General features: G+C 44.1%; 1 protein-coding gene across 2 annotated transcripts in view; it reads right to left on the bottom strand.

Annotated features, from left to right (window-relative positions):
* Positions 1-15,870, bottom strand: part of PTCHD1 (patched domain containing 1) — a 58,496-nt gene that overhangs the window by 15,967 nt on the left and 26,659 nt on the right. For both annotated transcript variants that reach the window (XM_004769181.3, XM_045089407.1), the window contains one exon: positions 2,810-3,470. In XM_004769181.3, coding sequence (XP_004769238.1) covers positions 2,810-3,470 — 661 coding nt within the window. The remainder of the gene's footprint in view (positions 1-2,809; positions 3,471-15,870) is intronic.

Raw genomic sequence — 15,870 nt, 5'->3', positions numbered from 1 at the left:
CCGCATTTTTTTCTTGGTCATTTGAAATATTTATTGGTGTTTTGGGACTGGTAATCAAAAATCCAGAATTAAACATGGGCTCTTAATGCAGCATTTATGAACATGCTCTTGCTTATATTTCATTTTACAATCAAATTCTGAGAATGAAGAGTTTATCTGTGAAACACAGGCACTGTTGGCTTTATGAGCATATTAAGCACCCATTACATGGTGCAAACTATTTATTGCTGATGGGCCCCAGCTACTAAAATGCATAGCTTCTTTTGTTGTGATTAAGTAATTTGAGATCTCTTTGGGCTGAAAATGTACAGGAAGGTTGCATACTGACTGTCAGCAGGGAAAACTGCCATCAAATCAATGCATTTAACTTTCCTCACAAATTGCAAACAAGAGAGTATTGGGTACCTGCGGCGCTTGGTCTCTTTCACCACGAGCACCAGATTTTTCTGAATTGAACTCTGACGTCAAGTTCAGTGATCCTCTGTCTCTGTGGAGTTGCAGCGCTACTATTTCTGGATTTGTTTTCTAAGGCCATTTCTTGGCTAACAGCATCCACTCTCTTACGTCTTTCCTTGCACCGATTCTAGCTGGTATATTCCTTTTTGTGCTGGCTTTGATTTACCATGTTTAAAACTTCGTTAGGAAGTACCAAAAGAAGTTTGAAGAAATCTTAATATCATAACTTAGTTTACTTAATAAAGTTAATTTATAGAAGTTTCAGATGTTCCATTTCATTTTACTTAGTGAGATGGATTTTTTTTTTTTTTGGTGAGGTTAATGTTAAGAAGTTTTGACTATTGCTATGTTGTTTTACTTAGAAATAATTTTAAGAAGCTCTAAATATTGAAGTTTTATTTTACTTAATGCAATTAGTTTTTAGGAAGCTTTAAATATTGAATCATCCTTTGGCCTCAGCAATCACAACTTGAAGTGTCATCAAACCTGGGCCAGTAGTCCTTTTTCTAGCTCTGACAGTCTTTCTTCTTGATCTTAAAAACCTACTTCCTTCAGTTCTCCCCTCTTTCCTTATTTCTGTTTTCTCTTCCTCCCGCAAAAAAAAAAAAAAAAAAAAAAAAAAAAAAAAAAAAATTACAACAAAAACCACTGCATTTTTCAAACAAAAAGCTGAAAGATAAAATCCAAACATGGGACTAATCATGGGTATAACATGTTCATTTAAAGAAACCTTGACTCAAGCATCCATGGAAGCTACTACCCAGTGACACTGAGTCTTCAAGGAACCAACATGGAGCCCACCATCAGCTCACATCGTCTTGGGGTTCAAGAGGCTAGTTATGCTGCCTTCTTAATGGACTGAATTCAGGAAGAAGTATGGCAGCCCTCTTCTGTGTTGTGTTTGACAGCGATGAGCAAAGCGACCTGGTGAATGTGCGACTTGCTCGGTCTCTGCAGTGCTCCCTTTCTCTTGAGCTACCATATACGTATTTATTGTCCAGGTCTGTACTCCCACAGGCCTCAGAGCCTGGAGGGCAGCATGTTGTTTTGTGACCTTGCAGCCCTGCCACCTGCTTATCATTTAACTGTAAGGCAGCTGAGGTCTCCTGAGTAAATTCTTTTCTTTCCTTCTGCTACCCCTGAACTGGGCATTAGGGATTCTAATGAACTCAACCATAGTTCTTTCTCATTCAATGAAAAATGCCACTTCATTTGTCATGTCAGTATCTGATTCCAAATGACATTTTAATTTTGCTAAAGGAATTGATGAGAAGTGGCCACAGAAAAGGGAGAAGTGAACCCCTGGAACCCTTGGCCTGCAGGAACCCTGCCATCAGGCTTGCTGGGCATGCCATCTTCAATACCAGATGAACAGAGCAACTGGTGTTGTACTAGAACCACTCTGGCTTTGTTTTCACTGTGATCTTTATCAGGAAATTCTCGCAGCCCCTAAGAGAGAATATACTGGGATTCTCACACCATCATTTTAAAACATTCTCCTGAGTTTATAGCAAGGACAGGGAAAAAAGATACCTTCTTATTTATTTCTCACTCGTTGCTTTCAAAGTTCTTGTACATTTATCATGTCCCTTTTTGTGATATTCCCCTCCATTCCATCACTAGGGTGGAGAAACTGAGGGTAGCAGACCCTGTCAGTGCCCAACCCATGTGCCCTCCGATTCACTATTCCGCAGCTCAAGGAAGTCTTCTCGTGACAAACACCATCCACCTGAGGGGTTTTGGGGGCTGCAGGATTGTGCTCAGTATTCCCTGGGGAGAGCTGTCAGTGACTCGTCCACAGGTTTCTGGGTACATGGGCCAGCTTGCAGCTTCCTCACCCCTCAAGGAGGACCTCTCTGAGGTGCGTTCTGTTAAGTCTCCCAAAGGTCCCCTGAGGGATTGAGCCACTGGAGCCTAAAGCAGTAAGCGGCCCATGAACACAGCCCGAGTTGTCTTCCTTCCCTGACTTGTGTTCTCACTCCGACGCCGGGGCTTCCTGGGCTCACCTCCCAAATTAACGACTTCTATCTAAATCCTTGTGTCAGGGTCTGCTTCTGGGGAAGCCCCACCGAAGACACTGCAGCACCAGAGAAGATTCATATCATCTAATTGCCACACCGCTACTTACTGGAGAACCAGGGCTGGGACCCATGGCTTGGGACTCCTGGCACATTTACCCAATAAGGTTGCCCCTTGCCAATGGCCAGAACATTACAGAATTGGTCCCAGGACTTTGGGCAAAAGGAAGACACGATAAACAAAACAGAGTCATTAGGTGGCTACTCTTTGCCATTTAGGAACCCAGTCACCACCAGCAGCAGGAGGAAATAAAAAAACGAAGAGCGGTAATTACCTAGCATGACGAAAGGGACTCCCAGGAAGGTGGAATTGTATTTCCCACCGGTAAGATTGATGATCCCGGCCGCGGTGAGCGTGGCCAGGGTTATGGTCACCAGCCCGAGCAGACCGAGCCAGGGCTTGCTGCGGACGCAGTCCTGCATGGAGCAGCACAGGATGGCCATCGTGACCACCAGGATCAGGCTGGTGACCAGGTAACGTTCTGATACACGGCTGGTCTTCTGGAAATCTTCCCTCAGTGAGGAGGATGTGTAAGGGTACATTTTGACTTTGCTGTTGGATTTCTGGAACAGTCGGACAGTGTCGCAGAAGCTGGACTCCCACCTCTCAGCCACCATGTCATTGAGACTGTTGATTGACTGCAGGTAGTAGGTGAGCTGGACGGCCTCTGCGGATTTTACCCGGTCCTTGCTGTGCACAGTGACGCCTCCAAGCTGGTGTCCATTGTACACTGCCCTCCCGTCCTTTAAGTGAGTGATAGGGTATGTGATAGCAAAATTGGTCCGGTTGGTGGCCCGAGCGTTCTTTAGCTCCTCCAGGACATGCACTATGTCATCCACGATGCAAGTCTTATCATTATTCAGGATACATATGTGGGCGAACGTGTAATTAAAACCAGGCCTTGGGACCTGGATCCTGGTCACAGCCGCATGCAACTATGGGATAAAAAAATGAAAGTTAATTTATTACCAAAAATAAGACCTCGATGCATGACCTTAGCTCTGTGGATTCAAATATGTCCACTGGGGGGGCGGAGTCACTTGTGTCATTTTCAAGCTGAACAGTTCAAATGAAATGTTATAGACTTAACAATAGAAACAGGTAGCAAGGATGCAAAACCAGAATCAACACAACCCAGGAACTTGTCAGAGGTGAAAACTGTCTGGTTCCACCTCCGACCCAGTAAATCAGAAATCTCTGGGCTAGGGCCCGGGAATCTGGGTTTTCACAAGCTCTCCAGAGGATTCTGGTAAAGGTACAGTTTGAGAAGCACTGGCGTAAAGCACCAGCATTATTTCCACGTGTTCTCTTCTTTATTTGTGACTCAGTTGGTCTGTAAGTGTCTGAAAATCTCACATACGACCACCATCTTGAAGATATAATGTACCAAGTGAACTAAGGCACAAATTCACGTGGAGGCCAATCCCTTGCTGCTGATCTCTAGGGCCCCTAAATGACTTCCCCATCCAATTCAGTCACTTGGTGCCATAAAAGACAAGAGGCTCACCTTGAGGGACCTCATATTCTCCGGCTTTCCTCATCTGCTTATATGGGAGGGGAGACAGAACTGCAAGAGTCTGGGGGGGATATACGGAGGTCATGCTAAGGAAGCACAGTGGGATTTATTCTGCACACCTCATCTCAAGTCGCATTTGCCATGTCCAAGCTCTATACACCTGTGATCAAAGTGGACACTGGGAACACAAGCGCTCATTTAAAAAAAAATTCCTTATTTTTTAATTAACATATTATGTATTATTTGCTTCAGGGATACAGGTCTGTGATTCATCAGTCTTACACAATTCACAACACTCACCATAGCGCACACCCTCCCCAGTGTCCATCACCCAACCACTCCATCCCTCCCACCCCCTCCCCTCTAGCAATCCTCAGTTTGTTTCCTGAGATTAAGAGTCTCTTATGGTTTGTCTCCCTACTGATCCCATCTTGTTTCACTTTTTCCTTCCCTACCCTCCACAGCCCCCCTGCTCTGCCTCTCAAATTCCTCATATCTGAGAGATCATATGATAATTGTCTTTCTCTGATGCACTTATTTCACTCAGCTTAATGCCCTCTAGTTCCATCCACGTCATTGCAAATGGCAAGATTTCATTTTTTGATGGCTGCATAGTATTCCATTGTATATATACACACCACATCTTCTTTATCCATTCATCTGTTGATGGACATCTAGGTTCTTTCCATAGTTTGGCTGTTGTGGACATTGCTGCTATAAACATTCCAGTGCACGTGTCCCTTCAGATCACTACATTTGTATTACAAGCCTTCATTTAACAACTCCTACTATATGCCAGGCACAATTCTAGGCCTTTTACACAGATTAGCCCATTTCACCCTTATAAGAGACTATGATATAGGTACAAGCACTAGGCTCATTTTACAGATGAGGAAACTGAGATGGTTGCTAGCCCAAGGTCACACACATAGTAAAAGAGAGAGCCAGGCAGCCTGGCTCCAGAACTTGTGCTCCTGGCCCACAACCTCAGACTTCTAGGTTAACAATGCCAGTAGTTGAATCAAAGTTCTTGCTAGCAACTAATGGTTGAATTGGTGCTTGCACTGCCCAAGTGCTAAGGTGGCCTAAAAAATCACGAGTGCTCAAGTTCAGATATGTGGGAGTATATGTATTTTACAGTCTAAGGTGAGAAAATTAGGCCTTTTCACTGTAAAATGAGCCCAGTCTGCAACACAAGGCCAGTGGTAGGCATGTAATTGAGTGTTAAGTAATGAGTGTGCCTGTGCCTAGCACTGAGTGGGACCTTGCAGGAGCAGAGATAGTCACTCTGTATCTAATGAACAAAGAAAAACATTTCATATGTAAAGGGAATCAAGTTTAACACCCAGTTGCCACACCGTGACTATGCCATTGGAAGTCATAACCTTCTGAGAGTCTCCATGACCCTGATATAGTTTCTTTTAAATCTGCCCAAATGGATTATTTGTGAAGATATTTTGCTGTGCATGTGCCAGGGTGAGTGGGATATTTATTATGCTTTTTGAAAATGTCAGAGGGGTACCAGCTGTCAAAGTCCTTTAGTTAGCACAGAGAAAGAGTTGTTAATCCTAATTCTCAGTGTGCCCTCCCCCACATCTCCTCATGGGCACCAACCCTCCGGTTCAGGAAACACTTCACCATATTATGTTTGGCTGAAATAATTCTGAGTTCTTTCCCTCATACACACACACACACACACACACACACACACACACACACACGATCTCCCAGAGATACCTAAGATATTATTTTCACAAAACTCTTACCATCTGCTAAATTTTTGCTTTGGTGTTTTGGAATTAATGATGAGCAAAATGTCTTCAGTGATTTTTAAACTTTGAATGTGTCTTCTTATCCATTCTTCTCTAAGTATGGCCCACTGAATTTTGATTACAAGAACTTCTAACTACAAAAAAAAAAAAATCCCCAATACAAAGTTATTTTAGGGGAGAGAAGAACCAAGGGGGAATTTAAAGACAAGAGGGTTTTGATAAGTGTTGAAGAAAGACTTTGGGGAAAGATTCAGAATAGGCTAGAAAAGGAGTGGTATTGAAAGCATGTATATGTGTAATATTTAGTGCTTTGTTTGTTCCTACGAACAGTCTAATAAATCTCCCTTAGAATGATTACTAAATATGTCAAGAGGAAAAGATTGCCAAATAACATGGTGTTAAGCCACAGGGCTGGACCCAGTTATAGCGAGGGGGATATTTTCCATCTAATCTCTAAGGCGACCGTGCCCTGCTGGGTGGGGAGTTAGAAACTATTTAGTGACCTGCCAACTCGGCAGATCTGCTGCTCCCATCCCTGGGACCACAGACTGAAGAAAGCAGACACTCTTAACTCCTATACCACCACATCGTAGGAGGGAGACTTGGTAAAAGAGACCTTAATGAAGTTTTTGAGAAGGAACGTTACTGAATTCTCAGCACCAGAGCTGCCCTGAGATGTAGCTGCTTTGAATTTCCAATGGAGAGGTGGGTAGAGTATGTGTCACTCTTGCTTCTGAGTGGCAGGGAGCTGCTGAATGACAAAGCAGCCAGAGAGGGGGCGTTGGCTGAGCCCACTCACCTGGCTGGAGGCGTCTGTGGGATTCTACAGTGAGATAAGAGGTGAGAAGATAATAGGAGGGATGGAGAAAACCCCAAACACCTCAGTTCTGATCTCTGGTTCTTACGACTGCGTATCAAGCATACACATGTGTGTGTGCTTGGCCATGTGCGTAGCTGTCGGCAGGCACATTGCACATGCTACCTGGGTAGCACCTTGTTGGGGTTCTAGAATGCCCTGATTTACTTTCCTAAGGGAGCCCCACTGAGAACAGCATACACATTAATAGGTGTCCTTAGATATATTCCCAAGGCAAAAAGGAAGCCAGAGATTGAAGCTGTGCTCTTTTTTGCCCCCCCCCCCCGTATACTTACTTTAAATTTCTGCACTGGGAAAGGAAGGTGAAAATGATGACAGGTTAGTTTATAGTGACTTTATCTTTGCCTTTAAATTAATGTTTTCTCTTGGGGCCAGAAAGGGGAAAGCGAGCCAGGAAAACCTTAGGTGACTAAGGTGACTAAGACACCTCTGTCCATGACATGGACAACCTCCAGCCATGCAATATTATTATTTAGTTCCGTAGGAGACCCTCAGGGGAAAAAAACAAAAAACAAAAAAACAAGGGAAAGTGACACGAAGTAATAGTTCTGACCTTAATATAGTCTGAATCTGTCATGTGAATCAACACATAATCCATGTTTCCGTAACTATGTATAGATTCTAGATTATTCACTCAGCACACATTCAATAAATACTCATCAAATCTGCCATGTTGCCAATAATAGGATAATTTCCCTGAATTTAGTGTGCTCGTGCTCACACATGGAAAATCACTGAAGAGATACAACCTTTGAAACAAAGGGAATATTCTAACAGTAGACAATGCCAACCCTTTGTGCTAGTAAAGCCCAATCCAATGTCAATCCTGATCACAATATTTTCTATTCTGTATTTGCTGCCAAAGAGGCCAGAACTAAATGTTAGATTGAGATTCATTCCCAGACTCTGACCATACCATTTCAATTGTTAGCTTCTTTGCTCTCATTGCCCCTCAGGTTAAGAATGATAACAGTAATTGTGACTAGTCTGCTAAGTACTTTCTTTACAGTTTTTAAAAATTTATTCAAAATAAGACTCGGTGGGAATCATTAAATGATTATCCTCATTTTATAGCTGGAGCAGCTGAGGCCTCAAGGATGTCAATAGGTCACTTACGCTGACCCAGTGAGTCAAGGGCAGAGGTAGGAACTTGGGGGCAGCGAGATTCGTGGCCTTAGCCCAGCACAAGTTTGAATGAGGGCTAAGAGGATTTGGGGAGGGGTGAAGCGCTGGTAGCTCATCCGGTTCACATGACTGGCCATGGCGGTGACTGAGCTGTGGGATGGCCATGCTTGAGGATCGGGAGCCCATGAAGAGAGACCAGACATAATCCTAACAGCCAAACCTCATCTGTAGATGGCAGCATTACGTGGCCATATTAACAGGTAGTGAAGGGGATGGGCTTGGAGGTTACTGCCTTTTCTTATTTTCCTTCCAGACTCCGTAGCTGCCAAATAAAACTTTTCACAGACTGACTTACCAAGAAGAAAGGCTAAGGGGCAGAGTGGAATCCAGTAATAAGAAGTTTTGGCTTCAAGTCTGGCTTCTGCTGCTTCCGTGGGAGTGCCAGAGACCCTAGGAATGTCATTCCTTCAGGTCTCAGATTTATCAGTAAAAAACAGGAGGCTGGTTTAGCTAATCTTTATGGACAGACCCTTTTGGTTCCAACACGACATAATTCTTGGATGAGTGACATCCACATATACTATACAATCAGATGTGGGGTGAGAGAAAGTTAACTTCATAAATATCAATTTGAGATTTATTGTAGCTGCTTGAAGTATGCTTTTTCAACACACCAAAGTTCTTTTTAGGTCAATGACAGATCTCATAGTAGATGAAATCCAGAAAAAAAACCACAGGGTAGGGAAAATAGGTTTACTGGGAAAAAAAAAAAAAAGGCAAAACAAGACTCCGTTCTCTGAGTGATTTCCCGTTCTGGGGAGGCACTGGCTCTTCTAATCCCCTTCTGCCAGAGCCTGGGACAAAGCCAGTGTGGGCTGCCGGTCACGACAGGCCAGAGTCTAATTTCCTCTCTGCCTCTCCTTGGCACACTGAGATCTTCCTCAGAAGACAGCAGGGGCACCTTGTAGAGAGTACAGAAGGGATCTAGGAGGAAGGAAGTGTCTGGTCCTGAGTGGTGATTAACATAGGAAAAATACCTGTGGGTTCACAGGATCTTCTACGATACCTTTCAGCTCCTCTTTGTATTTGTTTTTTATTGAGAAGGGGGAGGATCAAGGCCAGAAAGCCACTCTGCCAAGCAGGGCAATTAACGGGCTCTAGGAGCTGCGTCAAGCTGTTCCCAGCATCCTTGCCTGTGAGGAGAGACTGGCAGGTGGTGAGGGTCCCCAGCTCCCTAGGGAGAGTCAGTCTGATAGTCCACCTTGATCAGTTGTCTTCCTTTCCTTGCCTCACCTTCCTACCCCTTCCTTCTGAGGGTTACAAATGAGCTGTGCTCATTAAAACAATTTTTTAAAAAGATTTCATTTTTAAGTAATCTCTACACCTAACTTGGAGCTTGAATTTAGAATCCTGAGATTAAGAGTCGCCTGCTCTGCCAGCTGAGCCAGCCAGCCGGGCACCCCCATTAAAACACTTTAAAAAGGGAGGTTGTTAGCTTTTCTAACTTACATCATTTGCCTCCAAGTACTTACCTTCAAAGTGACACTAAATCAAAACTGCTTTAAAAATGCTTTCAAGGAATATCTGCTTTTCACCCCCAAATGAAATCTTTCCTTCGTTGAATTCCTCCAAGTTCCATGTCTTAATCTGGGTCTATATTTTGCAACTGTAAATGGGTAGGAACTGACTGGCAAGGGATCCTCACCCAGGACATGAGAAAGCACCTCAAAGTGGATGGACTTGGTCTCAGCAGTTCATCAATTACACTAGCTCCCTCGGTGTTATGTTCTGTCTTTGCATGATCTCACCCTCACCCACTCTCTTTCCTCTTCTTTTAATAGAAATGCATTACATCAGAACACCAGAAGTCGCAAGTTGGGGATTGTTACCGTGATTCATTTGTAGTGCAGCCAAAAGCAAGTTAGTCATCCCTTAATAAGTGAACAGAAATATCATTCTGCCTTTGAAACATTTCATGTTTGGAGGACACCAAATTTAAGCTGTGGATGTAGCCAAACAAGTGACTATCTGTCTACACGCTTCTTCTATACATGTGTGCCCACTGTTGGCCTGGCCTGCTCTAGTGTCAAAAGACAAATGGGTACCTCTATGGGTACTATCATGCCAGTGGAACTCTGGGAGAGTGGGATGTGTCTGTTGTTCTTCTTCTTCTAACACCAGGGGGTAAACACTCTTGTTGCTGGTGTTGACACTAAAGCAGCCAAGAGAGCCCCACATTGTAATTGCCCAAACAGGCTATTTGTCTTTGCAGCCTTGGCTGAAAAAGCAATGCAGCTTTTGATCTACAGCAAATAAATCTGAGATTTTAGAAACAAAAAACAGTAATGATGAAGGAAAAGGCAAGTATAATATCTCCTTGCAGATTTGGCCCAATTCCATGTTGGTCTGGAGGAGAAAGACAATGTGGTGAGGCAGAGGTCTGGTACCCTCTATTTCCGAAGTCTGGGGGAAATTTTCAGGCGGTCTTAATTTAAAAAATTCCTTGGTATCATGCAGACCCCAGGAAATGTGTTGTGTTAAACTTTCTGATTAGAGGGCACCTGGTTGGCTCAGTGGGTTAAGCCTCTGCCTTCGGCTCAGGTCATGATCTCAGGGTCCTGGGATCAAGACCCGCATCGGGCTCTCTGCACAGCGGGGAACATGCTTCCCTTCCTCTCTCTCTGCCTACTTGTGATCTCTAACCTTTCTGATTAGAGTGATTATCTTTTAATCCCAATGTCCTCACTTGACTTTCATGGTCAGGATTAAGCTCTGGTAGAGCAAATTTGTGGGTCATGAGTTTTGGTGAATATCTCTAAGAGGACAGGATGCTCTCAGAAGTGGTAGAACGTTAAAGGTGATTGGCCAAGAGATAAAGGGAAGTCCTAAAGAGCCACATGCCTGGGGAATGTGTAACAGCAGTGTTAAGATTTGGTCAGGAGAGCACAAGTAACTCTTCAAGGGACAGGAAAAACAGAGTACCAAGGACATCCAGGTCTGGAAAATGACCATGAATCTGAGTGGGAAGAGCCCTGGATCAGGAGTCGGAAGACTTGAATTTAAATCCTGGTTTTATGTCTTGCTGATCACATGAGTTAGAGAGAAATTTTTTTAAAAATGAGCCTTCAAGAACATACATCATGCCATTTCCCTGCTCTAAATCCTCCAGTGGTCCCTCCCGGCAGTGAGAGCCAACACCTAAGTCCTGAGTGTAGCCAACAAGATGGTACGCTGTCTTTGCTGACATCTTGGGACTCACGTGTCTTGCCATGTGCTAGTCACGTGGACTGTCTCTCTCTTAATTCTGCCAGGACTGTCCTGTTTCCACACGGCCTCACTTTCTTCCCTTCCCTGCTCAGATGTAACTGGGTTCCCTGACCCCACCCCACCCCCATTTTAAAAACCAGTATGCCTCATCATCACCATCATTTTTTCTCAGAGTTTTTCACGGCATTAATTGTGACATGACGTTGCATTACACATCTCTTTGTGTCCCTTTATTCTGCTGTCCCCACTAGAAGACGAGTTAAACCACACCAGCATGTCTGCATATTGGGTCTACTTCTACATCTCCACTACCTAAAACAGTTCCTACCACAGGTGTTCAGTAGCTCTGGAGTGGATATGCTTATAATAATCTTGTGAGTGACTGGATTTTATTCTGTCATGGGCAAGAGGCAGGCCAAACGAAGTCATAGAGTGCATGCATTTTGTAAACTCTAGAGGGCTCTGCAAAGGGGACTGCAGTGATTACGCAGCAGGGGAAGCCCTGGGTGGTATTTCTGCTGGTGAGCGTCTTACAGCTGTCCACATCTGACCTAGAGCTGATTCCTGATCATCCTGCAGGCCCTGATCTTTCCTGGGTTTTGACAATATCTTGTGCATTCTTGGGAAGGACATGGGTTATGAGGTAAGGGTGCCACAGATGCAAATCCTGCCTCTGTGGGTGCTACCTCTGGGACCATAGCAGACATGGCTGGGCCCTGCCCCTGTCTTCTCATGACTTCAGTGTACACTGGCCCGCCTTCTGGCCCGCCTTCCAGGCTGATGTGGGAATACTGGGGCAGTAACATACTGTCTTAGTCCTAAGCAGCCTGGAGTTCTGACTAAAAACAATTCGTGTATAAATACCCCAGCTCCCGATCCCCAAGGTGGGGTGACTCTGTGGCATGTGTTCCTCACCGGTTCGCAGAGTTTCCCAGGAGGATTAAGCTGCCATGCCTAGAGGGTAACTAGCTTGACAAGGGCCTGATAACTGACTGCTTGCCTTCCCTGTTGTATGTTGCCATTCTCTGACTGGTGCTTTCTGGGATTGTCTTCCAGGTAGATTCCTTGTACCGAGTCCTTGACTCTGGGTCAACTTTTGGAGGAACCCAAACTCAGACAATGACTTTATGCATTTAATTCCATTTCATTATATGTAAAGTGGGGTCACAAGGTCATTAGGAAGATGAAGTGTGGGAAGATAGAAAAGGTGTCTGCACTGGCATTTATTATTGAATTCAGCCATATGGAATTGCCGTTTATGTAGGAAACAAAGTGGTTGTGTGTTGTGACAATTTTATATAGTTCGCCTAACTGACCTTCAGTGAGGGGCCACTCTTCCCCGCCCTTTGGCCCCTCTTCCTTTCCAAGAGTCCTGAAGGAACCAGGGCTCCCCTCATTGGCACACTAGACAATCTTATTTAGATTCCAAGGTACAGTTTCATGGTACCAGGACATGCTTTTAGGAAGAAGACAGAAGTTCTGGGCTGGGAAAGGTCTCACACATCCACATACAAGACTGCATGATGAGCCCCCCCCCCATATAGCCAGAAGTCACACTTAGAGCAGTTTCGGCTTAAGAAAAATAAAAAAGTGAAACACCATTTAACCTACATCCCTGAAATATTTGAACCTATAAATAATTAATAATGATGTTAAATCCACAAAATTATGAAAAAATGTCTCTGTTGGATGAATTCTTTGGTGCTTTTTTTTCCCCTTCCAACGATTTACTAAGTTTATCATGAGCACTGAGTTTGAGAACAGTGTAAATTATGGCTTATAAAAGAAGACACAAGAAAAAAAGTTCCACCTGATGTCATGGTGATGGCACTCCTGAATGATGGACTATGAGCTTTCTGAGACTGATCACGAGAGATAGTTCATCAAGAAGTCTATTACTTGACACCGCATTGTTTCACTGCAAATATATATATATATATATATATATATATATATATATATATAAATGTATGTATAGTAGTTGTTATCAAGCTTTTCTAACAAAACTACTGCCCTTAAGAATCACAAAAGTGATTCCGCTGCCCTCCTTTTCTGTATCTGCAAAGAGGTCTTTTGGAGCCAACAGTCAAGGCTGTGATGGTGTCTGTGATTGTTTCCCCGGACCTTGACCCTTCTGCGAAGTGCTAACATTGGTGGCCTAATTTGGGTTGGTGGACATAGTCTGTGTGGGCTCAAATGCTGGCCTGGCCACTTGATAATTGGTCCTCCTGGTCACTAAGCTGTACCAGCTCTCTGTGCCTCCCTTTCCTCATCGGTGAAGTGGGCCCTACAGGGCCTATGATGAGTGCCTGTCTAGTAGGATTGCTGGAAGGATAAATGAGAAACTGAATGCGAACTGCTTGATATCATCCCTGACCTACGAGTGGCACCCTGTATAGGTTTGTTAGCAAAACCAAAATGCCCCATTTCTATCCTCCATTTTGCCTTGTCGCCCCCCCACCAATGTTTCTTTTTTCTTTAACTAAACAACTACCAAACAACTGTTTCTCAGTTATTCTTGAAAAGCATATTCAGTGGGATGTAAAGACGTATTTTTGCTCACATCGGCACTGAGAGACTAAGGGTTAGATGCACGCAATACACAGATTTGAAGAGAACAGCTGGGTTGTATGTGTTTAAAAGCTGGCACTTCCAAATCCAGGATCTGCTCCAGCTTGACACCATCCCACCTTTTCCAGGTGAGCTGCCTACTTCGATCACCATGCCCATCAGATCAGGCAGGGGACTGCGGTGGGGGGGAGGGGGAGGAGGAAACTAAAAGGGTTGAAGTGCTCACTACATGCTGGGTTTTATGCAGAGAATGCTGCATCTATTACCTCATTTAATCCTTGTGGCCACTCAGGGAGGTAGATGGTACATCCACATTCGCAGGTAGGGAAACTGAGCCACAAGGAGCTTAAATAACTTGCTCCTGGTCCAAGGTGTAGGTTGCAGATCAGCCCACATTTAAATCTTGGGCTTGGAACATTGTTCCCTCATGAGTGTTCCTTTAGCAGAGTAAAGACTTCACACCCTCATCTCTGTGCCTTGGCCATTTGGATAGCAATGAACCTGTGTTTGGGTATTAGGCTTTGGCACAGTCCAGCCACAGTGGGAGATGTTTAGCAGAAGTTATGAGTTGAAAGGGTGTAGTTGAAAGTTGAAAGAATGTAGCAAAGTCAAGGGGTCAGACAAGACAAAGCAGCCTAGCAGAAGCAGCGAGACTCAAGTACTGAACACGGAGGCCCAGCCAATGCCGGATATTTACAACAGAAACCTCAGGGAGAAGCCACAACCCCATTACCAATGACAGGCATGTACGACTGGCTGGAGATGAAGACAGATGTCTAAAGAGATGAGACTTTCATCAGTCCAAATAAGCATCCTTTCTGTCTTGCGTCTTTCCTGTGTGACTGCCTGCTTCTTGCCCCGTATGCAAACAGAAGGGAAAAGAGAAAAAAGTACTTTACAGAACATACTAGTGGGAAGGGCTGGCAATTTGGGAATTTCTTGTAAAACACTAGACTAAAGTTGGGGATAACTACAGGATGTGGTAATCACCCCTCTCCCAAGGCTGTTTAATACCAGAATATATATGTTCCATGAGGGCAGACTCTCTTTCATTCTGTGCTGTGCCCCTGGCACAGAGGGGAAGTCCAACAGAGATGTACTGACTGAGCTTTCTGTGTTTGTTCCTTCTTGCTGATTTATATTTTCTCTGGTGACACTGAATGATACCTCATTTGTAGCCCAAAGGCTACTGTGCTACATGCATATCATTTCCATCTTAAATAAACAGATGACATTGAATTCAGTCCTGTCGCTTACACGAGCAGACAAATGGCTGATCTCATTAGATAAGTGGATATGGTTAGACTATAATCTAAAAAATATAAGAGCAGAAGCACTTTAGGTAAGAGATTGGGTACTGAAATAATTATATATTATACCTCATTCTAGAGTAGTTTGAATTTTTATTGTATAGCTGTTAGTTTTCTGTTTTTGGAGGGCATTCTTTTTAAATACAAGAAAGTTTAGAGACATATAAAAACTCTCATGTACCTACATCTAATGTCATGTCTATTTGAAGATTCTGTACCCCCTGCCTGATGTTAATGCTCTCGGTGGGTAGGGTTATCATATAATTTATCATCCAGACTGGAACACTTTTAAGAGTGCAGGAGGGCACTGTTAATTTCACAGAAACACCAGGCATAGTGTGGGACCATCACAAGAGATCCACTCTCCTTATCTTTGAGTGTCTCAGGGGATGTGAGCACTGATGTGATGTCATCGACTGATGCCTCCAGTGTGCAGAGAGGGCCATCCTTTGGTTTGCAGATCCATCCCTGCTGATGGAACCTGGACTTTTACTACAGGTAACACTAACCTGTCACCAGTCTTCCAGGAAAGGAATCTGAGAAAACTACTTCCGCCTCTAACTACTTCCTACCCTCCCACCACTGCAACTTCCTTCCATGGTGAGGCTCTGATGTTTTGCTGAATTCAGCTCTCATGTAGCCCAGTTCTGCTAATGCAGAGGTGGAGTGCATCTATAGCATCTTCATAACATCCCATCTACGTGCCCTAAGCACACCAGCCCTGCTGGAATTGACAGATGGCTTCCACTCGGTTGTCTCGGTGACATGGTTTCACCCAGCCAGGAGCAAAGATTGCTTTCATGTCCAAAGATGTCACTCTGGGTGATTCTGTCTTGCTTTAATGCTGGCAATGGCTCACAGATTGGCTGATTAAATTTTTCAAGGCTTGCACATGTA

Source organism: Mustela putorius, unplaced genomic scaffold, assembly GCF_011764305.1.
Source record: "Mustela putorius furo isolate JIRA1106 unplaced genomic scaffold, ASM1176430v1.1 tig00003836_pilon_pilon_pilon, whole genome shotgun sequence".
Classification (NCBI taxonomy): domain Eukaryota; kingdom Metazoa; phylum Chordata; class Mammalia; order Carnivora; family Mustelidae; genus Mustela; species Mustela putorius.
This window is presented reverse-complemented; position numbering and strand designations above follow the sequence as displayed.